Source organism: Caretta caretta, chromosome 18, assembly GCF_965140235.1.
Source record: "Caretta caretta isolate rCarCar2 chromosome 18, rCarCar1.hap1, whole genome shotgun sequence".
Classification (NCBI taxonomy): Eukaryota; Metazoa; Chordata; order Testudines; family Cheloniidae; genus Caretta; species Caretta caretta.
Window position 1 is genome coordinate 5,611,461 of NC_134223.1, and position 25,074 is coordinate 5,636,534.

General features: G+C 41.8%; 1 protein-coding gene across 5 annotated transcripts in view; it reads left to right on the top strand.

Annotated features, from left to right (window-relative positions):
- DDI2 (DDI proteasomal shuttling factor 2) overlaps nucleotides 1-23,368 on the top strand; it is a 43,272-nt gene extending 19,904 nt beyond the window's left edge. Inside the window, exons 5-10 of one of the 5 annotated variants that reach the window (XM_048824723.2) lie at nucleotides 2,016-2,143; nucleotides 2,769-2,897; nucleotides 3,747-3,850; nucleotides 4,461-4,650; nucleotides 13,592-13,654; nucleotides 15,689-15,820. In XM_048824723.2, coding sequence (XP_048680680.1) covers nucleotides 2,016-2,143; nucleotides 2,769-2,897; nucleotides 3,747-3,850; nucleotides 4,461-4,650; nucleotides 13,592-13,608 — 568 coding nt within the window. In that variant the 3' untranslated portion in view covers nucleotides 13,609-13,654; nucleotides 15,689-15,820. The other 4 variants (XM_048824720.2, XM_048824722.2, XM_048824724.2 and 1 more) reach the window with 4 other exon arrangements.
- Nucleotides 23,369-25,074: the final 1,706 nt, after the last annotated feature.

Here is a 25,074-nt window from a genome sequence, read left to right on the forward strand (position 1 = left end):
ACACTGCCATAGCTCCCAGTGTAGATGCTTCTGACAGAAGAGTGCTTCTTGTCAGCATGGCTAACATTTGGGGATGTGGTGTTTCTACACCAACAGAAACTCCTCCTGTCGGTATAAGCTCTCTCTCCCCTGGGCGGCTGTAAGTTTGGTAGTGCAGACATAGCCCAACTCTCTGGTTAGTTGCGGATTTCAAGCATAATCATTGTCTGAAAAGTGATTCTGTAAAAATGGCACCATGCTGTCCCAGGTTTACTTCCCCTTTGTATCTTTTGTATGTAACTGCAGAGTCTGTAAGTCCGAACAAGGCTTCTCTCATTGCCAGTGCTACAGGCTCAGCTAGGTGCTGCCTGTGGGAGATGAGCTCTGATTCTTATGTTTCTTACATCATCGACAATAAATTCTTGAATCGGAACACAGTAAGCGGTTTTGCTGATGTATGAAGCAGAATGCCTTCATAATAGGTTCATATTGGTTGTGCAGAGTTGGCAGTGCTAACACATGCATTAGTAAAAGGGAAAATAATCATTTATTATATTGTAATGACTACTAAAGCATTTTGCACTATGTAAGTGTTAAGTATTTTTCAGTATTTCACAGTGCTGTTCAAACACTGACTAAACAGCAGAACATCCCCATGAGCTATTTAAGTTGTGTTGTTATCCCCACTTTTATAGATAAAGGGAAACTGAGGCAGAGAAAGCGAGTGATTTGCCCACAGCTAGACAGCCATTTAGTGACAGTGGGGATTAGAACCTGGGAGCTGCTAGTTCTCAGTTTTGGTCTCTGATCACCTGACTCATGCCCCTCTCAATTCGATTTTGTCCCCATGAAAAGATGGGTTGGGAGCAGATGCTGTGTGCAGCATAATAAATGCCACATTTTACCGAGCCACTTTTCTAATCTTTTTTTTTTTTTTTGAATGAGCGGGGAGGAAACCAGAGCGGTGGTTGCTGTAATCAGACTGGTACTAAATATCTGCCAGTCACACATACTACTTGCTCCTGACTGACTTAATCTTATATACTGTAAGAGAGCCCAATATGTGTTGGTTTGAGCTATATTATGAGTAAATAAAGCCAGGGCAGCCTAGTGGCTGTGCAGTATGCTGCTTTGCAGTAATCCACCTTCAGTTCCCAAGCAGCCACGTCTTAGAGCTCAGCATATTCCTCTCCAGTGTCCCCTTCTAGAAGGTGTATGGAATATCACTGACTGCCTCCAAAGGGAGTTGCAGTCAGCCCTCCTGTGGTGGAGGGAGGGTTGCTATACGGTAGGAAAAGAGCAGACATCTTCCCTCCTACTGAAAAAAAGGGAAGCTATCTCTTTAAACTAGAGACCCTTTTATACTGGTAGATGAGCTGTTTCCAGCAGGGTAGCTGCAGATACCCAACATGCTCAAGGTTATGGCAGACACGGAGCTACATTTAATTTGGCTTTATCTACCTTGCATTCCTTTTTGTAGCCTTGAATTTGTAGAGAGACTTTGCGGTGTTGTCACTGCACTCACAAGAGTTTCATGTAACTAGTCCCAACCCTGATACTTGCAAAAGGGAAGACGCTACTGAAATGTTATGGCAAGCATTTAGAAACATAACTTTTGGGGATCCTAGTTTTGTAGCAGAATGACTAATATATGCAGACTTTTGCCCCTGAGTTCTTTTTGTTAACTCTGTAATGACAGGTTTTTGTTGTAAACAGAGAGTCAGTTGCAGGTCTCTAGGTGCTAAAGTGCATCTGACCACTTTACTCCAGACTGCTGCATTGGGTCTCTTTAAGATGCTACAAGGAACATTCTTTCCTTCCTGCTTGCAAGCATCCTGATGCCTCTGGATTAAGGCAAGATCTTTTGCTAACATCTGCTAAAGTACGCCTTTCACAAGCTCTTCATGACTGGTGGTAGTGGGGACAGGGAAGATGACAAATCTGTTTGTAATCCTTGTAAAGGGGGAGGCTTTATAAATATGCTGTTTCTGCTCATGGAAGGCATGATTCCAGTTTCTGGTTTTCCTTTAATTCAGGCAACAAAATATTGAAGAGAACATGACAATAGCTATGGAAGAGGCCCCAGAGAGCTTTGGCCAGGTGGTGATGCTCTATATTAACTGCAAAGTCAATGGACATCCAGTGAAAGCCTTTGTTGACTCAGGTGATTCCCCACCACATCTCCCCATTTTAAATCCCTTTACGCTCTCCCTGCTCCCCCTTCTCCTGGCTCTTTAAAGGAAATCATGAACCCCACAATAGGTCAGTTTATAGCATTCCTTTCCCACAGTAAAGAATTGTGTTACGAAATTTAAAAGGATCTAATTAAAATCTGAATGTACTTTCTGTCATTATTCAGCCTAATTAAAAATATTTGAGATGTGTGTTGTGGTTAAAACATGACTGGGAGTCAGAATTCCTGGGTTCTAATCTTGCCTTTGCTGCTGGCCAGCTGTGTAACCTTGGACAAGTCATTCTACCTGTGTGTCTCAGTTTCCCTAGCTGTAAAACTGAGATTTCCTTTCCTTTATAACACAACACTTTTCATCTGTAGATCTCAAAGTGTAAGTATTCAGCTTTATTGTAACTTCCATAGCCATAATGACCTTCAGGTGGTGGTAGGTGGACATGTGTATACACACAGAGCCATGGTGTAATCGAATGCCTTTGTGCCATAATGTAATTCCCTGCTTGCTACTGAGTCTTAGATTAAAATCTCTGTACTAGATTTTTAAACTAGCCCTTGGTTGTTTTTAAATATTGCTAACTCCTCTTTTCTCTGGTGGTAGGTGCCCAAATGACCATTATGAGCCAAGCTTGTGCTGAAAGGTGTAACATAATGAGACTGGTGGACCGGCGCTGGGCAGGCATTGCTAAGGGTGTGGGCACGCAGAAAATCATTGGCAGAGTGCACCTAGGTAAGTAGTGATACAACGGGATAACTTTACCTGTAATGGCTGTGGCTCTGCTTGGCGCCAAAGAGTCTCTACTTTAATACTGTAAACTTTGGGAACTGCTATAGAGTGGCTTACGAGTTTATCAAGATCACATTAAGCTCACCCAGAGACACAATAACCAGGATTGCATCATGTTAAATGTTTTCATACACTTATCCTAACACTTTAATTCTGGTAGGTCTAGAGTCCCCATACAAATACAGAGGAAACCTTGATTCCTGGTGCTGATGGGTTATAAATAGCTTTATTCTTTGGTATGAGGGATCAGGATGGGGATAATGGGCAGTGTGAATTGTTTGGGGCAGAATTCCAGTGCAGCTTAGTGTATCTCATTCCGCAGTGAGGAGAGCACTTCAAGATATCTGTGTTCTTGCACAGGTTTGTCTGAAGAAAATGCCATACAAGGAAATATTATCTTCATTGTTTAAGACATTGACTATGAATTAAAGCACCAAAACAAAATTCCACACTCTGAGCAGCTGCATGCAGCCTCTTTAGCTCTAGCTTGAGGGGTTAGTTGATCAGTTCCTACTGCACTGCAGATCCAGTCAGCTTTTAAAATAATGGAGGGGGAAATATTTAGCCACTGGGGGCTAGCAAACTCCCGATAATCGCCAGGGCTGGCTTAGAGCAGACTTTTCCACAACCAAGTCTATGTACATTGTTCTCTGATTCCATAACTTCCCCACAGAGGCTTTGTATAATTTCCCTTAGATAGAGAGATACCTATAGTGGAATCCTTGTGCTGCAGTGCTTGAGCACTTCTTGAGGCTGGAGGGTGGGTAATATGGTGTTTTCTGTGTGCTTCAGCTCAGGTTCAGATTGAAGGGGATTTTCTGCCGTGTTCTTTCTCTATCCTTGAAGAACAGCCCATGGATATGCTTCTAGGACTGGATATGCTTAAGAGACATCAGGTAATTGAATCAATTGGTGCTTGTTTTGCAAACAATCCTTGGCTCTTTCGTAAGTGCTAAATGTAAGATCTTTATCATCCTTATGAATTTTTTAGGATTAAAAACTCTGAAGAGATATGCCGACATGGTTTTCCCATAGACTGGGGGGAAGCACTTATACCTTGTAGGTTGTAAGTACTTTGTATCTTGTCCCAGCCTAAATGTCTTTGCTCTGAACTCTTGGTGCCTGAAAATCCTCGGAGGTCTATACCTGAGCAATGTTTTAATAAAGACTCTGGGAAGTCCTCACTTGTAGCTGTAACCCTAGTTGGGCTGAAGAGCAGAAGGACCATAACTATTCAAGAGCTGGCTAATAGGAGCCGCTGTAAGAAGCCCCTTGACATATTGAAGGGGCAGGCTGCTGAGCTATTTCTACCCAGCACGTGTTCTTAGATCTACCAGTTGTTAGCACCTTCTTAACCCTTCTTCGTCCAGTTAATGTAACCCCTTGATGATTGGAAGTGACATTTTTCTAGTGCATTGTTAAATTAGTGACACATTAATGTATTCTGGTCCTGTGTTATGACTGACCGTTACCAAGACATCAATTGCACGTGTACTCTTTTCCCAGTGTTCCATTGATCTCAAAAAGAATGTACTAGTGATTGGCACCACTGGATCTCAGACAACTTTCCTTCCGGAAGGGGAGCTCCCAGAGTGTGCAAGACTGGCATATGGGCCAGGACGGGAGGACATGCAGCCGGAGGAGATTGCAGACCAAGAACTGGCAGAAGCTCTACAGAAATCTGCAGAGGAAGCAGGTACCACAAGGAGCCAAATCAGAGTAACAATCTGCAGAGTGCTATCAGTAACATGTCAGCTCTGTCTCCTGTCACTAGAAAGCTCCTCACTTTTCTCAACTGTTCTAGCACATCTTACTGAATGTAATGCCAGTGATGAGCAGGGGGATTTTACCCTCTCTTGCAGAGCCTCCTGATTGCTGCACTCTTTTCCTTGGGACATCTAAATCAAATCTCTCTTCGTGGACAATACAGGCCGATGGGTTGCTGTGCCATTTTAACTTGGTCTTTCTTTGTGGTTGACTAGTAGCTCTCCCATTCCTCCCTGCCACCGTAGTCCATTAATCTTGTTGTTTTTAATGTACAGCGAGGGGACAATTTCAGTTAAGTGATATTTTAGCCATTTTAATCGGGGGGTGGGGAGGAGGACTTGTGGCAGCAGCCATGAGCCATGCTCTAATCCCCACAGTCTATACAAATGCTAAAGAAAAATTGTAGTGAGCTGTTACAGAATTGTCAATTGACATTTATTTGCGCTGTAGCTACATAAATATATGAATTTTCTAAACTGTTTTTAGAAATACCTATACTGCTTCAGAAAGAACGAGGAGGACTTGCGGCACCTTAAGGCTAACAAATTTATTTGAGCATAAGCTTTCGTGAGCTAAAGCCCACTTCATCAGATGCATGCAGTGGAAAATACAGTAGGAAGATAGATAGATACAGAGGACATGAAAAAATGGGGGTTGCCATACCAACTCTTAACGAGACCAATCGATTAAGGTGGCTATTATCAGCAGGAGAAAAAAAAAGTTTGTAGTGATAATCAGGATGGCCCATTTCAAACAGCTGGCAAGAAGGTGTGACTAACAGTAAGGGGAAAATTAGCATGGGGAAATAGTTTTTAGTTAGTGTGATGACTCATCCACTCCCAATCTTTACTCAAGCCTAATTTAATGGTGTCCAGTTTGCAGATTAATTCCAGTTCTGCTGTTTCTCGTTGGAGTCTGTTTTTGAAGGTTTTTTGTTGAATAATTGCGACTTGTAGGTCTGTAATTGAGTGTCCAGGGAGGTTGAAGTGTTCTCCAACTGGTTTTTGAATGTTATAATTCGTGACGTCTGATTTGTGTCCATTTTTTCTTTGGCCAAACCAGACAGTCTCTATGTAAATGTACATGGCAGAGGGGCATTGCTGGCACATGATGGCATATATTGTGTTGGTAGACGTGCAGGTGAACGAGCCTCTGATAGTGTGGCTGATATGATTAGGTCCTATGATGGTGTCCCTTAAATAGATATGTGGACAGAGTTGGCAATGGGCTTTGTTGCAAGGATAGGTTCCTGGGTTAGTGTTTTTGTTGTATGGTGTGTGGTTGCTGGTGAGGATTTGCTTCAGGTTGCGGGGCTGTCTGTAAGTGAGGACTGGCCTGTCTCCCAAGATCAGTGAGAGTGATGGGTCATCCTTCAGCATAGGTTGTAGATCTTTGCGCTGGAGAGGTTTTAGTTGGGGGCTGAAGGTGATGGCTAGTGGCGTTCTGTTACTTTCTTTGTTGAGCCTGTCCTGTGGTAGGTGACTTCTGGGTTCTCTTCTGGCTCTGTCAATCTGTTTCTTCGCTTCACCAGGTGGGTATTGTAGTTATAAGAACGCTTGATATAGGTCTTGTAGGTGTTTGTCTCTGTCTGAGGGGTTGGAGCAAATGCGGTTGTATCTAAGAGCTTGGCTGTAGACAATGGATCATGTGCTGTGGTCTGGATGAAAGCTGGAGGCATGTAGGTAAGCATAGCAGTCAGTAGTTTCTGGTATAGGGTGGTGGTTATGTGACCATCGCTTATTAGCACTGTAATGTCCAGGAAATGGATCTCTTGTGTGGACTGGTCCAGGCTGAGGTTAATGGTGGGATGGAAATTGTTGAAATCATGGTGGAATTCCTCAAGGGCTTCCTTTCCATGGGTCCAAATGATGAGGATGTCATCAATGTAGCACAAGGAGAGTAGGGGCATTAGGGGACGAGAGCTGAGGAAGCGTTGTTCTAAGTCAGCCATAAAAATGTTGGCATACTGTGGGGCCACGCGGGTACCCATAGCAGTGATGGTATCTCGGAGCTGAAATATTACTTTACTCAGCAACTCTGAAAATCTGATTTCCTGTTTATTCAAATGAGGAGTTACTGTATCCTAACCTACATCTTCGGTGTTAAAGGTGATCTGCAAAGGGGAAAAATAATGAGCTTGTGCCCCTTCTTTTACTGCTTTACAACATAAGAGAAGCCTTAAAGTTTTCAGGTTCCGGTCCTGTCTAGGCTGGAAGGCCTTGATGACTGGAGAACTAGCGAAACGGGACTTGTCTGCACTGCAGATGCTCTATAGCGTCAAAGCTGTGATGCTACAGCTGTGTCACTATAGCGTAGATACTTGCAGTGATGAAACGAGTGTTTCTATTGCTGGATCTAATTCACCCCCTTGACACGCAGTAGCTAGGTCAATGGAATAATTCTTGTGTCAACCTAGTGGTGTCTGTACTGGGGCTTAAGTCAGCTTATAAGAATGGCCATACTGGTCAGACCAGTGGTCCATCTAGCCCAGTATCCTGTCTTCCAACAGTGGCCAATGCCAGATGCTTCAAAGGGAATGAACAGAACAAGGCAATTACCAAGTGATCCATCTCCTGTTATGTATTCCCAGCATCTGGCAGGTAGAGGGTTAGGGACACCCAGAGCATGTGTTTGTGTCCTGACCATGTTGACCAATAGCCATTGATGGACCAATCCTCCATGAAATGATCTTACTCTTTTTTTGAACCCAGTTATAGTTTTGGCCATCACAACATCTTCTGGAAACGAGTTCCACAGGTTGACTGTGCACTGTGTAAAGAAGTACTTCCTTGTGTGTGTTTTTAAACCGCTGCCTGTTAATGTCATTGGGTGACCCCTTGTTCTTGTGTTAAGTGAAATCTTTTTTCCAACCTGAACAGTCCCAGTGTTTTTCATCTCTTCTCAGATTGAAGTTGTTTCATACCCTTAATCATTTTTGTTGCCTTTCTCTGTACCTCTTTCCTTTTCTTTTTTTAAGATGGGGCAACAAGGATTGTGTGCAGTATTCAAGGTGTGGGCGTACCATGGATTTATAGAGTGGCATTATGATACTTACTGTCCTGTTATCTAGCCCTTTCTTAATGATTCCTTCATTCTGTTAAGCTTTTTTGACTGCCACCGCATACTGCCACTGAGCGGATGTTTTCAAAGAACTATCCACAATGATTCCAAGATCTTTCTTGAATAGTAACAGCTCATTTAGACCCTACAAACTGTTTCTCGTGGGGGGGGCTGGGATAGTGAGTTTCACACCCCAGAGTGATGTAGCTAGGTCAACAAACGTTTTAGGTATACATCAGGCCATGGTGATGGTCTGAAAGCAGAAGGCTGAGCAGTTAGCCAGGCTGTTTGAAACTTTGTAGTTCTGTTTTTGTTAATGCATCTTTTACTTCAAATGAGACAAGATATGAGTGAAAAAACTTTAAGGACTCAGCATTCTTGCTCCAATCAATTAAGGTGTTAATAGCTCAAAATATGTATCTCTTGGGACCTCCCAGTGGTCTGTGATCAAAATCCGGGAAGGCCAAAATTTGCACTCTTGATTCTTCAAAGGTGGTAAAGGAAAAAACCTTCCAGTCCTTTATCCATGATTACGATTGAAAAATGAATTTGTGCTTTTTTTTAAAAAAAAAAAATCCTTGTGCAGGTCAACCTTAAAGTAATGGAGATACAGTGGCATATCTGCAGCCCTGTAGCTGTGCCGCTGTCACCCCGGTAGTCCTGTAGTGCAGACGTGCCCCTAGTCTACAGACAAGTAGAGAGAGGCATAAATCATAACGCTGGATCCAGCCTTGCCATCACCAAACCCTGGCAAACTCTAGAGCCAGACTTGGTGTTGCAGGTTCATCTCATTACCTTCAACAGGAAATGTAAAATAATATTAGTAGGGCTGTCAAGCAATTTAAAAAAAATTAATCGCGATTAATTGTATGGTTAAAAAAATTAATCATGATTACACGATAATAGAATACCATTTATTTAATATTTTTTGACATTTTCTACATTTTCAAATGTATTGATTTCAGTTACAACACAGAATGCAAAGTGTACAGTGCTCACTTTATTTTTTATTGCAAATATTTGCACTGTAAAAAACAAAATAGTATTTTTCAGTTCACCTAATACGAGTACTGTAGTGCAGTCTCTTTATCATGAAAGTTGAATTTACAAATTTAGAATTATGTACAAAAAATAACTTAATTCAAAAATAAAACAATGTAAAACTTTAGAGCCCACAAGTCCACGCAGTCCTACTTCTTGTTCAGCCAATCGTTCCGACAAACAAGTTTGGTTACAATTTGCAGGAGAAAATGCTGCCTGCTTCTTGTTTACAGTGTCACCTGGAAGTGAGAACAGGTGTCCTCCTGGCACTGTTGTAGCCGGCATTGCAAGATATTTACATGCCAGATGCATTTAAGAGTCATTTGTCCCTTCATGCTTCAACTACCATTCCAGAGAACATGCGTCCATGCTGATGATGGGTTCTGCTCGATAACTATCCGAAGCAGAGCGGACCGACACATGTTCATTCTCATCATCCGAGTCATATGCCATCAGCAGAAGGTTGATTTTCTTTTTTGGTGGTTCGAGTTTTGTAGTTTCCGCATCAGAGTGTTGCTCTTTTAAGTATGCTCCACACCTTGTTCCAATCAGATTTTGGATGGCACTTCAGATTCTTAAACCTTGGATCAAGTGCTGTAGCTATTTTTAGAAATCTCCCCTTCTTTCCGTTTTGTCAAATCTGCAGTGAAAGTGTTCTTAAACGAACATGTGCTGGATCATCATCTGAGACTGCTATAACATGAAATATATGGCAGAATGCGGGTAAAACAGAAAAGGAAACCTACAATTCTGCCCCAAGGATTTCAATCAGAAATTTAATTAATGCATTATTTTTTTAATGAGCATCATCAGCATGGAAGTATGTCCTCTGGAATGGTGGCCGAAGCATGAAGGGGCATACAAATGTTTAGCATATCTGGCATGTAAATTCCTTGCAACACAGGCTACAACAGTGCCATGCGAACACCTGTTCTCACTTTCAGGTTACGTAAATAAGAAGCAGGCAGCAGTATCTCCCGTAAATGTAAACTAACTTCTTTGTCTTAGCGATTGGCTACAAGAAGTAGGACTGAGTGGACTTGTAGGCTCTAAAGATTTACACTTTGTATTCTGTGTTGCAACAGAAATCAATATATTTGAAAATGTAGAAAAACATCCAAAAATATTTAATAAATGCCAATTGATATTCTATTGTTTAACTGCAATTAATCGCAATTAATTTTTTTGAGTTAATCACATGTGTTAACTGAGATTAATCAATAGCCATAAATATTAGTTTTTCTCCCGTTAGAATATTTGAGATAGGTAAAACCAAGGTTGGTTTTCCAAAGCCTCATCAGTCAGATTGTGACTTCACAAAACCAAAGGTTTGATTTTATCTGACCCTCAAAACTGAGGACAATCAACCTGGAAAATTTGAGGTTTTAAAATTAAGGTGTTAGAGTCGAGTGCAAAAGAGTTACTATAACTTACTATCGAAAGCATTTTTTGTGCTAATATAATTAAAAATGCTCAGCTGTTCGTTCATTTGCCAACAGTCTCACCTTGGGGGTTGAGACCAAACACACAACGTTTCAGCTCTGAAGGAAGCTGAGTGATTTAACAGAGGGATTTAAAATAGAACAGATCATCTCTAGTTGTTCCATAGCACTTGTGGAACACTCTGACATATATGTATAAAATGTTACTTCAGGTTGGTTTTGTTTTGAGTGATTTTACTGAGTCTTAGACATGTGACAAACCTCACATTTTTAGGCAATTGTTAGCTACATATTGAGTTGTCAGAATATTAACTCTTGCATCATCATCCTCCTTTCCAAAATATTAGCTGCTTGCAGATGGCACCAAGAAAGCCGAGAGAGAGAAAGAGAGAGAGGATATAGTTCAGCCCTAAAAGACTCATCTTCCTGCAGGACCTCCTGTGTACTTTTATAGTGGTTTGAATTTTGACTCCTTTTTGGTTCATGATATGCCAGATATCACACTGTACATCATTAGGTCAGTAAAGTTCCCATTTGAACACACCTGAATTAGTCCTGAGCCTTATTTGACCCTTTCAGACCCACCTCGGAGAGGCTTGGAATTTGGAGTTAGATGCCAGTGTCATCCTGGTATTAGTCCTGCATAGACCATATCTATTTATTCATTACCAGATTCTCCATGTGAACTCCATTTCTGTTCAAGGATTTGTACTCTTCCAGCCATGCACAATGCTTTCTCCCCTGTTGGATTCAGATGATGCCAACTCCCTGTAATCAATGAGATTTTTAGGATATTGACAGCAAAACTACAACAAAACCTAACAATAGCAGTGGTTCTCAGACTTCTTTGCTCACGCCCCCCCTTCTTTGTGTCTGTAATCACTTATGCAAACCCCCCACCCTACCCCCAAAGTACATATATTCTGAAGGCAGAGCAGAAAGCAGCAGCAGCGGCTGCTGGCTGGGCACCAGCTCTGAAGCCAGGGCTGTGCCAGCAGCAGTGCAGAAGTGAGGCTAGAGATGTGAAAAGTGATATTTGTCAATATCACTTGTCACAGGAGACTTAGCGCCCCACTGCCACCCTTACTTCTGCGCTGCTGCTGCTGCCACCCCGGGGCTGGGAGCAGGAGTTCCCCGCCACTACCTCCTGTTGAGGTTTTGGGGGGTGGGGAGGAAGAGAGCCCAATCTTGGGTGGCATACTCCAGCTGTCAGCCCTGGGGCAGCGGTGCTCCGGCTGTCCCCTTTATCCCATCCCCCACCTCCCGGGTGTGCACGGCCCTTCTGCACGAGTCCAGCAGCCTAGGGCTGACAGCCAGAGCTCTTTTTTTAAAAAAGCACACATCTCATGCCTCCCTTGACACATTCCCGTGCCTCTCTTGGGAGACCCAGCCCATAGTTTAGGAACCACTGGTATAGAGAAGTAATCTGCCCCTTTATATAGCTGTACTTGCATCTAGAATGCCTATGTATACAGGCAGTCCCATCACGCATGTTGCCCTTACTCTTTCCAGCACAGGGAAAACCCTATCAAATATGGTGCATTTTATCTGGAGACAAGTACATTCCTATTAATTGTATTGATTTCCTTGGCGGAGTTAGAAAACAAATCCTTCTGCAGATTCTGCCATGTCTTTGGTCTTTGATAACCATGTTCAGGTGTCTGGCAGGACACCAGCTACTTCTGTTGTCTAAATGGATACAACTCCCTGATGTATCTGACTAATTAGACCCTTATTACAGATTCCCTGTCAACAAAATCGCCTTCCACTGCACCAGGGGATGACCCTGTCCCCCTTCCCCTTTCAAAGAATCAGGCTGTGCAGATGGGGGTCTGAGTGTAGTGTTAATTGGAGACACACAAATCCCAGTCTTGTTTTTCACTATCATTCTGTTGCACAGGCCTCGCTGCTCCCCCTGTGAAAGACTGTGACAATGTGGAAGGCTGAATGATTTACAGAAATGTTTTTTCTTAAAATCACAACTTGACAAAATTGTTGCCATAGTTACATTAAGACCAGATGTGCAACCAGTAGAACAGGAGTGGCCCAATGTATCCTCTTTTGAGACTCCACGTCCCAGCTTGATCTAAATGGAAAATAATGGAAACAGGTACTCGAGGAGACAAAAACAGACTTCTTACAGGACAGGCATAATAAACTTTCTGGCAAATCCCAGGTGCAAACATGAGCGTGTTCAGTCAGCAGAACACAGTCCAATTATATATTTAAAAGGAGGAAGACTTTTTGAAGATTTAAATGAAGGAAAGCAATTCAGTGTGTCTTAATTACTTCAGTTGTCCTGCTGGTCCTGCTAAAGGCCACTGAGTTTTGGAACCTGTGCACAGGGAGAGACAGATGACGACAAACCAGGCAGCGCAGCTGGAAGTTTTGGATAGCTGATTGGAAATAGGAAACTTGGACAGAGAGATCCTAATGTGATCTAGGGTAGGGACACTCACTGTCACACTGAAGGTCATGCTGGAAATTTGACAAGCGCCTGAGAGCTGATACGTTTACCCAGAATCTTAGCAAAAATAAATGAATGCAACTTGTTGGTAATACATCTTTCTTGATAAATAGAAATTGTTGTCTGAGGTTACTAATAACCAAATCCACAGCTGATGTGAGACATCCTCCCCGCTGTGCAAAGAAGGCTGCTGTTAGTCATATTTCACCCTTGGCTACATCTGTTCAGTCACTGTGGTGTTCTGAAAAAGTATTGCTGGCTCAGACTGCACACTTTTCTGGTGCCTTTCACCCAAGGATCTTAAATCTTATAACCTTCAGGCCACGCACCCATTGTGAGGCTGGTAGTATCCCCATGTGTAAAATGGGGATACAGGTACATACTGGGTAAGTGATGTACCCAGGGGCACAGAGCAAGTTACTGACAACTGGCAGCAGATTCCAGGAACTGTTGCACTGTCCCCAGCTCCAACTTCTCTGAAACGTGCCTGCTGTGTACTTTCAGCAGTGCACAGTGAGCTAGCGTGCCGTTAAACATGCCTTGTGCTGTGTATTTTTGTCGAATACATAGCTTCTCCTGCACTCCGTACTGATCAAATGACGGTACAGTAAAATCCTTAACTTGATTGAAGAGCAGTTCCTTTTTGACTCAACATGGCAAAGTGCCTAAACAGACTTATATCGGAATGGCCAGCCGAACTTCTGGAAGGCAGCGACCACAAGGAGCTCCCTTGTTCAGAACCATATATTGGAAGAAACTGGGGGAGGGGAGAGAGAGAGGTCACAGACTATAACCATGCATGTTGTGTGCTTTGAATTGCTAATACAAGTTTGGTGTGTTGTGTTTCCTAATCCAAACAGAACATCAGAAGCCTTGATGCATGTAGTGTGTGTGTACTGCAGCTGGAGTGGGCCACAGACCAGGTATTTATAGCTACCCATTTATGAGCTTTCGCTACAACTTTCACACTGCCAGCAGCAGGGCTAACCTTGCTTTAAACAGTATTGTGGAGAAACCTATGTGATGTGAAATTGACAGCTCGTTCCTTTCAGAGGATGAAAACATTCCACCTCTTTTATCTAAATATAACAAACCTGTAGTGTGTTCTTTTTCCTCATTTAAACATTTATTTAAACCATTTGTTCATGGAAAGGAGGGGCTAATAGGTGTATGAGCTTTCCTGCACTACTTTCCAAATGCACCCATTTCTTACCTAGAGCACCCATGGTGCATAAACCTGAAACTCTTGAGCAGAGATGGCTAGTCACATTGAACAGCGTGGTGACTTTGCAATGTAACAAACAAGAACTAGAAAGACACCATCACACTGATATTTATGGGTGTCCTCAGCTAAGATTCAGACACAGGTCTCCTGAGGTGAAAGGCCACTGCATGGTCATATCTGTCTTAATTTTGGATTTTTAAAGCAAGAAATTAATTTGGTGTTGACAGCAAGTCATGTTACCAATATACAACCATGGGCTTTATCTGACAACAGATATAAAGATATAAATAATATAAAGAAACCTGGTTAACTATATGGTTATGTTAAGCTACCTAACTGAAAGGCTACGACTTCAGCTTGTAATGGCTGTGTGTGCGGAGTTTAACAAACAAGCCGTGACCATCTTATAGCAATTGATTTTTATTTAAAGGCCCAGCAGTACCTAAGCACTTGCAGTAAGTTTATTATGCAAAGCTGTCTGACTAATCTGAAGTGTCTTGAGCACAATTAGATCATACACATACTACTTTATTACACCTTGAAAACTTACACTCCCTTGGGAGAACGTTGTTATTCAGCATGTTGTATTTGAATTGCATGATTAAATGCTAAATATCTTTTGTATTACTGTGTAGCCTTTCTGTACCGTTGCAAGTGTTTCTCAGAGGCCCTTTTGGGTTCTGTAATTAAAAAGCTTTACAGGTTGCTTATTTTATCACCATGAAAATAGATATTTTGAACTCATTGACTTTGCTCAGAGGTGAATTTGCAACCACCTGCCTCCTCCTATTATGGCAGACATCAGTAGCTTGGAACAGAAAATAAATGTTGAATGAAGACAGAAGCTGTCAAGTAATTTAGGTCCACAATTTTTCTACTCTAAAATTGTTATAATCTGATGGTGAATGTTTTCTGAACTCTAAATATCTTGCTTTTTATCCACCACTCTGAGAAATTAAAACAAATAATAAACAGTGGCTTTCTATTACTCTGTGGTATTTCTCTTTGCTGTTGTTCTCACATCTTTGCTGATATCCAGACAAAGGATCCTCTTGTTTCTTACAAAGCACAACAAGACTAGGGGAAGGGAGCAGGTATTACCAAATGGAAAAGGATAAACTTCTATGGAAGTTGCTTTTAAACTTCAACAAACCAATAAGTAGCTATACAAGCTAACCCCCCCAACCACACACAATACCCTGGACATTTTCCTGTTAAAGGGGCTGTATGTAATGTTTGAGGGGATGGGTGGAAGAGAAGTTGGGATCTTAACTTTTTAAATTTAGCATGTTTTTGCTCTGAAAAGTGACTCTGTATGTGGAATCATAGGATTTTCTGTTTTTTCTCAATTACTTCAGATTATACTTGCTGGCTTTACTAGTTAAAATGTCTCTTCTAATTGTGATCATAGCAAATTAGATCTGAGATCTGAAAGTCAACCTGGTTTCATCCAGTCTTTCTCATACTCACCCATAATAACGTATCTGCCCCTGTAATTTAATTACCAAATTTGCATTTATTCAAAGAGCTGTGGAAGGGCTGTTACATCTGATCTAGTCACAGTACATTCATGAGAAAGTGGCACTTCAGGTGTAGTTACCAAACTGAAATGGCATACCAAACTGATATACAAAATGTCCTTACAGCCTGTATTCTGAAATTGTTATATTACGTGAAAATGTAATAGCTCTTATAATTCTAACTACTACTTTCTCTTTCTATCCATGTATAGAGAATAGTGATAAAGAAACTACCTCACTGGAAATGCCATCTTTACCATCTTCTGATGGATTTAAAAGTCCAGTCCATTCTTCAGGACTAAGTTCCAAGATCTGTAATCCCACAAATCAATTACTTGATCGCTCCGTCTCTGCCCCTGCTTCAATTTGCTCACACAAATCTAGTCTAGCAGAGATAATTGATTCTACAGCTGTGAAGTCTTTGGAGTCACCAGCTGAATGCCAGCTAGCTCCAGACCCTCTTCTGTTACAGAATCTTTCTGATCATGCTGCTCATTCAGCACACAATGACCATGCTATCCAGACTGAAGCAGCAGCCTGTCATAGTCCAACTATACCTTCACAGAATACACTTGAAAAAACAGTGGCTGCTGACAGTCTAAAGAAATATAATGCTAAAGAACTAGCCCATGGTCTGGAATCTCCTATGGAAGTGACAAGAGAAAGCAGTTTGTCTGACACCACCAGCAAGCGTGGGCAGCAGGCGGTTCTAGATGTATCATTGCCTTCAGAACCGCTGGAACTGAACCAAATGAATGAGTTTCCTTTGGATCTTCAGACATACAAAGAACCAGTGAGTGAACGATGTTTGGATAAACAGAATGAACCAATCGAGCCAGAATATCCTTGTAATGTCAGTGGCCTTGAGTTACCTGCTGTGGGGGAGCAAGGCCTTACGAACATCCAGCCGGAATCACCCGTTGACTCTCTTGCTGAGAGAAGAGAAAGTGGCCTGGAGAAGATAGAGCTATCATGTAGAAATGACAATATCCCAATGTCCGCATGCTGTGGCTGTACACATACAGAAATCTTCATGGAAACAGATGTAGCTGAGCAGTCTGTAATCACAGGGCATAACTTGTCAAGGAAACAGAACGCTCAAGCGAAGAAGATTGGTGGATCTTGTCTGAATGTAGACTGTTCTTTGATGCAAATAGAGTCATCAAAGCATGACTCCTCCTTCTCTGTATTTTCGAGTAACCCAGTTTCCACTAGTGATTTACTGCAGCCTGAAAACAATGTTGAAATGACTGCAATATGTACTGAGTTACCTAATTTATCAGCTGAAGATAGCTCTTCCTCACCTGACATTCATCAGGTGAACGGTGATACAGCAGCATCCACTGAAGAGCCATGTTTATCTTTAACAGCAGCATTGAAGGAGCTTCATGAACTTTTGGTTATAAATAGTAAAGGAGATTCTGTCATTTTTATGTCTGAAGAAGACACTGGTCAGCCAGAAACTATTCTTGAAGAGCAAATGGAATGCAAGGAGCTTTCTGATGATGAACGTGAAAGTGTGGATCCAGAGAGTGGGGATCTAAATAGCTCCTTTCATACGGTGATGCCTGAACATGCGAACCCTGAGGGGCTAGCAGGGGCACCATCTTATGCTATGGGAATAGAAAATGCTAGCATCAAGGTTTTAACTAGCAGCCAGTCAATTGTTGAAAAAGATGCTCTAGAGATACAGAAGTCCTCGAGTAAGAGTAATTCTGTCATTCTGAGCTCAGTTGCAACATTTGATCAACTACAGAGTACTGAGCCGGCAGAAATTTTACCTGAACGTTTAGTAAATGACCAAGTTCCAGCCAGTCAGACTTTAGAGCTGAACAGATCACGTTCACCTGAGCTCACGGTGGAGGAAGATGTTCCTCAGGATGCTCAGAGCCTGTTAACAGAAGTGTCTGAAATAACTGACAGTTCCTCAAATCCTGAAGATCCAAGGCCACCCTGTGGACTTGTTGAGCCATTGCTCTGCCCTCCAGTCAGTGATCTGGAACTGCACTCCAGACTTCCTCCGCTGCCTGTTTTCCCTGCAGCCGACATTAGTCAGATTCTGTGCGCTGGCTTTACCGTGCGGGAAGCTCTTGAAGCTTTGGAGCAAGCTGGTGGAAATGCAAACCTTGCTCTTCTCTTTTTATTAGCCAAGAATATTGTAGTTCCTACATGACCATGGAAAAGATGGCCTGACTGCTCCATCGTCCTTTTAAAGAACATATCTAAATTATATAGAGTAAGCTGCAAGCCGAATGTTGTCAGATTTTTTAAAAAAAATTATTTTTAGCCAAAGTAATTTATGATCTCTTGTGTGTGTGTCATGCGTTAAATTTGGGCCTTTTAAAAGAAAAGTCTTGGCATTGTGTAAACACATTAGCTTTGAATTTTCCTTAAGATGGTGCATACTGGAATAAAATTGTTTTTATTTAATTGTATGATTTTAGAATGAGCTCCAATATTATGAATAAAAAGCAGAAGCCATTGAGAAAACCACCACCCCATTCAGGTAAAAGCAGATTGCGAAATGAACTGAATGTGCATGTACATGCATCCCCAAGGCAGTGCAGAGCATGTGCTGTTATAGGAGAGGCACACAAGCTATGAATTCAATATGGTACAAACTGAAACAAAGTTTGTCAATTAAGCTGTTTGGAATTGTACCAGTGATCACTCTACTGTGCTTTATAATCTGATATTAATCTGATGCTGATGAAGAATTGTAGCAGCTACTAGAGGTATGTCAATGCTCACAGGGTTCCGGATCCAAAAAGGTTTTGCAGGGATGTTCAAAGCTTTCACATTTTTGTGCATTGAAAGCTGATGCCTAGATTCCCAAAGTGTATTCTGCTATTGGGCCAGCGTGTTAAAGTTTACATGGTGGGGCAGGGGGAGGAGGGAGATAAAATTTGGTGCTACCAAAAATAAGCGACAAGGCAAATGATCTAAAGATATCCTGGGGTTAATCTTTTATTTCATTTCCCCTAATGAAGGATATTTGATCCCTTTATAGATTTGCCCATATCTTCCTCCACACAGAAGGGAGGGGTGGGGGGAAGCCTTCTTAAGAAGATACCTTTTAATTTGTTTTGTTAAACAATTTCTTAATTGCATCTGTTGCTATGGCTTTTCTCCTTTTGCTTCAGTCCCCTACAAAGGTATATACTGTAACTGTTAAGAGAATGGATTCTCTATGCACTGAGTAGGGATGTATAATTAAAGGATTGAAGAAATTTGCTTTGCAGTAGTTTATCTCAATGCTTGGGGGTGATCAATCACTCAGCCCTTTTTAAAATGAAAACGCAAAGGCTATGATATTCACTGCAGAAATCTTCACTGCAAAAACTCATAGTGGATCGCAGTTTAGTACCATGTGATAGGTGAAGACACTCCACGTAAAGCAACTTGAAACTAGGGCACTGATCTGGCTTCTGTATTACAACCATGGAAGCCTTTCAGGAGGTTCTCATCAAGAACTGTCTTTTTAGGACCTGCAGAGACTGTGCTCAGGAAAGCCTGATTCCAGGGAATCAGGTGCTTTCATGGGAATGAACGACTCTTTCTTCTGCTTTATGGAGGTTCATGACACTGTTGAGGAGGGGAAGAGGGAAAAGCATGATAAAATGTGATACCAAATTGTGAGTAGAAACCTTAATCCTGTCCCATTTGCAAATCTCTGAAGTGGCTTCACCTAAAATGTAATCTCTGACTTCCTGCTTGAGACAAATAAATTGAAGTCGTGAGTCCACAGTGACTGAGAATCCATTTTCTCAGCACATTATGTACGTTGGGTTTGTCTGGGGCTCTGAACTTGTCCCTGTTTTTTCTTGCTTAGAATATTTGCTTTTGTGCATTTGGGGGCTTTCAGGGGAGTGATTTATAAACCACATATATTCAGTCAGATATATAGACTTGTGGGAGTCCCTGATGGCAGTGAGGGATAACTTGATTTTTTTTTCCAGTGGGTAATGTAGTCAAGAATAGCTTTGAGGAGTCCTGTGAACACCCCATAGAGCTTTCACAAGAATTGTGACCATAGAACCTAGGAAACATCAAGTGATTTCTTTTAAACCTTGCTCAAGGCTTCTTGAGGAAATACTGGTGTTTCAGGATTTTTACCAAGCACTAAAGCCTTGATAAGAAGCAGGTGGTGGCAATAAGCACCTTATGAAGTATTCTACAGTGAGCAGTACCCGGGTGGTAAGCTGTAGTGTCTTGGGTCATTATTGTAGAATTGACTTATAAGAACCCTTTCTAAAGGGCCTTTGGAAATGAGATGTACTATCATATCCTAGAACATCTCTGGTCAAATGGAACTGCTGTAGGAATTTGAGGGGAAGTTCTATGGCCAGTGTCATACAGGAGGTCAGATCAGATGATCACAATGGTCCCTTCCGACCTTGGAATCTATGAAGCTATCCCTATTTGCCTCTGCTTCAGCTCGCTGCAAACAGTAGCTAATAGTAAAGCTCCTTTCTTTCCCATCTAGACTGTTCTCAGTCCAGACAGCCAGGCTCTGCTCCTAGGTATGCTCTTGCAGCACCATGGACTTCATTGGGAGCTTCTTGGGGAAGATGCTTAGCTGGTATAAGCTGTCATAGCTCAGTTGAAGACGCAAGCCGAGGGTCTGCCCTTAGAGCTGAACTTGCTGCCCTTGGCACACAGCTTGATTTACTGCCCACTATTTAAAACACCAGATGTTAGTCATCTGATGTTACAATACCCGTGTCCGATTTACATGTTAACTTTTTTAGAAGCAATTGCTAATAGCTAAATGATGGAATGGCTGCTTTGCACAGGCCGGGTGAAGGTTCTAGTTTTATGGCCATAGTGAGTTACAGATTGCACGTGCACAATTTATGCTAATGAAACTTTAGAGCATCAGCCAGTTTGCTTTGATAGTTTTATTTTTTCTGTCATATACCCTAGTTTTTAAATTTTTACATTTTTGAACTCTGCCCATGCTTTACAGAAAATAAACGCAAATCAGTACTGCTAAAATTTCCTGTGTCACTTTCTCTAAATGGCTGGAAACAGAGGCGTGACCCCAAAACTGTAAAATAGCTGCAAATATTACCTAAAATCCATCTAAACCTGGTGCGTTTAAGGTCTGTATTATATGGAACTGCTTTGAGTGAGCTATGCAATTGGATTAAATTAGAGAATAAACAGAACTGAATAATTTTGTCTCTTAAGGAAAAAGATTCAATAAACAAAGAATTATAAAACTTGAAAAAAGTTTGATTCTAAAACAATTTACTTGAATCTTCTTAATCCAGTAGAATGCATAGGGTTGTTTTTCCTTAGAGTGCTACCTAAGAACTGTTGTCTTCTGTTTTAATGTGTAGCACCTGTCCTTTTGCAATGCAGTACTCTACCTCTGTACAAAGTGATGTGGAATCACTATTGGATGACAGTGATAGGAGAGACTGCATATATTTTGTCTTCAGAGGAGAGATTTTGCCTCTTTCCCCTTCTTCCCCCCCGCCCTCCAAAAAAAAAAGAGGTAAGTGGCGTTCAGGCTTGATTTTTTTACAATGCAGATGACTTTCCTCCCCCAAACTCTTGAAGAGGGGATTAGAATCCACCCTGTTGAAACCAAATAGCACAAATTAAGTATTTTGTTTGAGGATTAAAGCATCATTTCTAATTAACATTGCATACATCAGACAGAACACATGACTGCAGTGTAACTGTACAGTCAACTTTATGATCAAATCTGAGTTCATCAGAAGCTAACGAAGATGGGTATGAATATACTGAGAACTAGCTGGTTCTGGGAGCTGGAGTGGAAGGCAAGATGAAAAGGAGCAATGGCAAGGCTGGAGAGCATTTTCTTTTTTGTCTGGTAATCCTTTGACTGTCTCTTAATTCTTGTCAAGAAGTGGACCCATCTTGGGCTGGTATTTTCCAAAAGTCTGTGTTCAGTGTTGTTCATTGGCCTTTATCCATTGCCAAATTGCAATTAAGCACTTGTTGATAGCTTCAGTAGAGGCACCAAAGATTGAATGGGCCTTGTAAACTACTCCCTGCATCGAAAGGGAATGTTTCCAGATTCACTGCATTTATTTAGTGCCTTAAATCAAAGGGTCTTAAAACTCTGCAAATAACTGAGTTAAATCTTGTGACACCCTGGTGAGGGAGGGAAACGTTTTCCCTATTTTACATATAAGAAAACTGGCCCAGAGAAGCTGTGTCTTACTCAAGATACCAGGAAGTCTTTGGTAGCCTTTAGCAAATCACTTAACCTCTCCATATGTAAAATGGGATGGCATTTCTCTCACTTAGCAAGGATGTTGGAAGGGTTTGTAAAGCCCGTTGGGTCTGAGGTGATGTAACTGAAGAGTATTCTTTCTAGACTAAGGTGTGCTGCATGCTGCTAGGTGTTTTACAGAACTAGGGGCTTGAGGGGACATCCAGTGGGCTTAGGATCCTCTTTCTACATCTACTTGTGACCTCCCAGCACTCAATCCCAGCATCCCTGTTGAGAGAGAGAGAGAGAAACCATGGGGTGGGGTATGCATATCTTAGCCTGGCTCCCTTTCAGATTTGGAGCCCTCTTGTTTTCTTCCCTTGCACCTGCCAATCCCTGGGATGTTCTCTTAACCTCCTCTTCACCTTGCTGGCTCCAGAACCTAAATACCATTCTCCTTAGAGGGCTGGATAAAGGTCATAACTTCAGTTTGTCTTTAAGGGAGCTAATGTGGCAGCCCCAGGACTGACACCCAATGCAGCATCTCTGTTGAGTTCAAACATTGTTCCTAAACAACAATCTGGATTAGAGCCTCTTTGTGCCCTTTGACCAGCATCAATCCTCCTCTCCCCATTCAGAGCAGTTACCCCAAGCGGGAATATTTCTCTTATCTGTTTCCCCACACCCCAAACTCTGCCAATGCCTCTCAGTCCTGACCCACAGAACCTGGGCTGCTCCAGCCTGAGGACAGCCTCTCAAGAAAAGTCTGGGTTTTACCACCTTAAGCAGACATGGGGGTGCTGTTAGGCCTTGGTACTACACAGCGCTTTGCCCAGGGTCCCTGCTCAGTACATCAACAACTGGGTAAAGTACCCAAACGATAATATGCCTTGTGCTGTAAATAGGACTGTTCCTACTCTTCCATCCCCATACTCAACTCCAAAGCAAACCCATCAACACAGTGACCCATCAGTCCTAGTACCTCCCTGTGAAATGTATAAGTGGCAGAAAATTTTTTTAATGTGGAATACAGGAACAATCAGAAGCTTCTTAATAAAAATCCCAGTTTGTGTAAGTAATCCTCTGTCAGTAACCATTGTTCCCATTGAAGGAATTCTCTCATTCCCATATTTAAAGCTGAATGCACAGTGTTCTATGAAATGGGGCAAGGGCTTACCAAGCTATCGACATCTGAATGTTTTCAGTGCCTGTCTGCAGAAGAGGATGTCTGCAGAAGAGGATGGTGCAGAAGAGGGGAGGGGGGGAATCCTGCAATGCTGCTGCCTATGCTGAACTGTCTGTGGATAGTGGAACTTTGCTCTTCAGGGCTGTCAACCAGGCACCACTTGCAAAAGTTCCCTGCTCTCCATCTCTTCCATGTCAAGCTGTTTGGTTCCTATTTGACTGATGCTTTTTAGCTTAAGGGATTTGCAAACTCACTTGAGGGAATCCGTACTCAGGAATCCTAAAGCTGGTTGCACTTGTGTCACTTCTGGGCTGAACATATGTGGTTTTTCTTGCAGCTGGGTGTTGAGGAAGGAAGATCCGTTAATCCGAGTATGGGATGTCGTTCTGCCCTCAGTAATAAGTCTTTTTTTATTTGACTTGATTTTTTTAATATTGGGGGACTGTTTCTCCAGGAAAAAATTGATGTGCAAAAAACAATTTGATATTTAAAAAGAATAAACAAGTTTTATCACAATGTTGTCTGGTCAATTTGTTTACAGCATTAATATACAAAGATCATTTTCTCTGTTTTGCGATATATTGACCTCTACTACTGGCCTCTCAGCTTCAAAATCTTATCCTTATTTCTTTCCTAAGTGAAGGTAATTTTCTTGTAATATTTCCATTTTGACAAGTAACAAACTAAACAAATTCACACTGTTGTAAAAATCCTTGCTTATGATGGGTTCAAAATAGTCATGTAGGAGGTTGGTAAATTTCTGTTTGACCTCCTCGGAGCACTACTTTAGTATGGAATCTTAACTAAGTAAAGCACGTGAGCAAGATGTTGCATTCTGATTGGCTGCAGCATGTATTCACAGAAACAAGTCAGGCCACCTATACAAATGACCTCTGAGCCAATCAGAACGCAGACATACATTTTGTCTAGATCTTTAACTTTAATCCTTTTAAAAAAAGAAAAAAAAAACTTAGATTCATGGCCAGAAATGAAAGCTCATGTTAAAGATTCTCTTCCCCTGCTCACCAAGCCCATTTAACAGAATGGGTATAAGCATTTTTTTACAGTGATGAGGTCACAACTAGGCACATTTGGGCTGTGACATCATCACAAAGGCCAAACTGGACAATTAGAATGTAGCTTTGGCTAATGGGCCAAAGTCTATTAGTTTTGAAAGGAAACACTTTTTTCCCTTCTGAAATTTGTGACAATAATGAAGACGTTTCTGATAAAGAAACTGCCCCGGAGTGCAGTGACTGGTTTCCATGTCTTGACCAAAATCAGAGTGTACTGACCCTCGAGGTATCTGGTGAGCAGACTTCTTAATTCACTACGTCTTGATCATCTCAGAAGCCGTCATTGTAAGATAAGCTTTTCTACATTAAAAACCAAAGCTGTTTAAGAGCACACAGTAACAGAATGACAAAGGAGTCCATTTGAACATTGGTTTCCTCTTCACTTGCCGTTCAGGGTTCTACACTTGAGGTGCTGAGGTATTAAACTCCTGAAATGGTGCTCGGGGCTGCTTGGGTGTTGGTATCACTGAGGAAAAACTGAACCTTGACTGTGGCCTCTGCAAGCTAGATATGGAAGAATCTTAGAGATGGAAAAGGCCTAAGAGGCCAGCAGTGAAAGAAAGTCCATACAGAACACGGTCTTGTTTTGTCCAGTGCCGTTCTAAACATAGCAAGTGATGGGACCACAATCACTTCCTGTGGGAGATGATGAAAATGGAATAAATTCCAAGGCCAGAAGGGACCGTTGTGATCTAGTCTAGGGGTTCTCAAACTGGGGGGTTGGGACCCCTTGGGGTTGTGAGGTTATTACATGGGGGGGGCGTCATGAGCTGTAGCCTCCACCCCAAACTCCGCTTTGCCTCAAGCATTTGTAAGGGTGTTTTTAATTTATAAGGGGGGGGGGTCACACTCAGAGGCTTGCTATGTTAAAGATCACAGGTTCAAAAGTCTGACCTCCTGTATAACACAGGCCACAGAACTGCCCCAAGATAATTCCTAGAGCAGATCTTTTAGAAAAACATCCAATCTTGAGTTAAAAATGGTCAGTGATGTCTTGGTAAATTGCTCCAGTGCTTAATTACTCACACCATTAAAAATCTTATTTCTAGTCCAAATTAGTGTAGCTTCTGCTTCCGGCCCTTGGATCGCATTAACCTTTCTCTGCTAGAGTTCATTATTAAATATTTGTTCTCCATGTAGGTACTT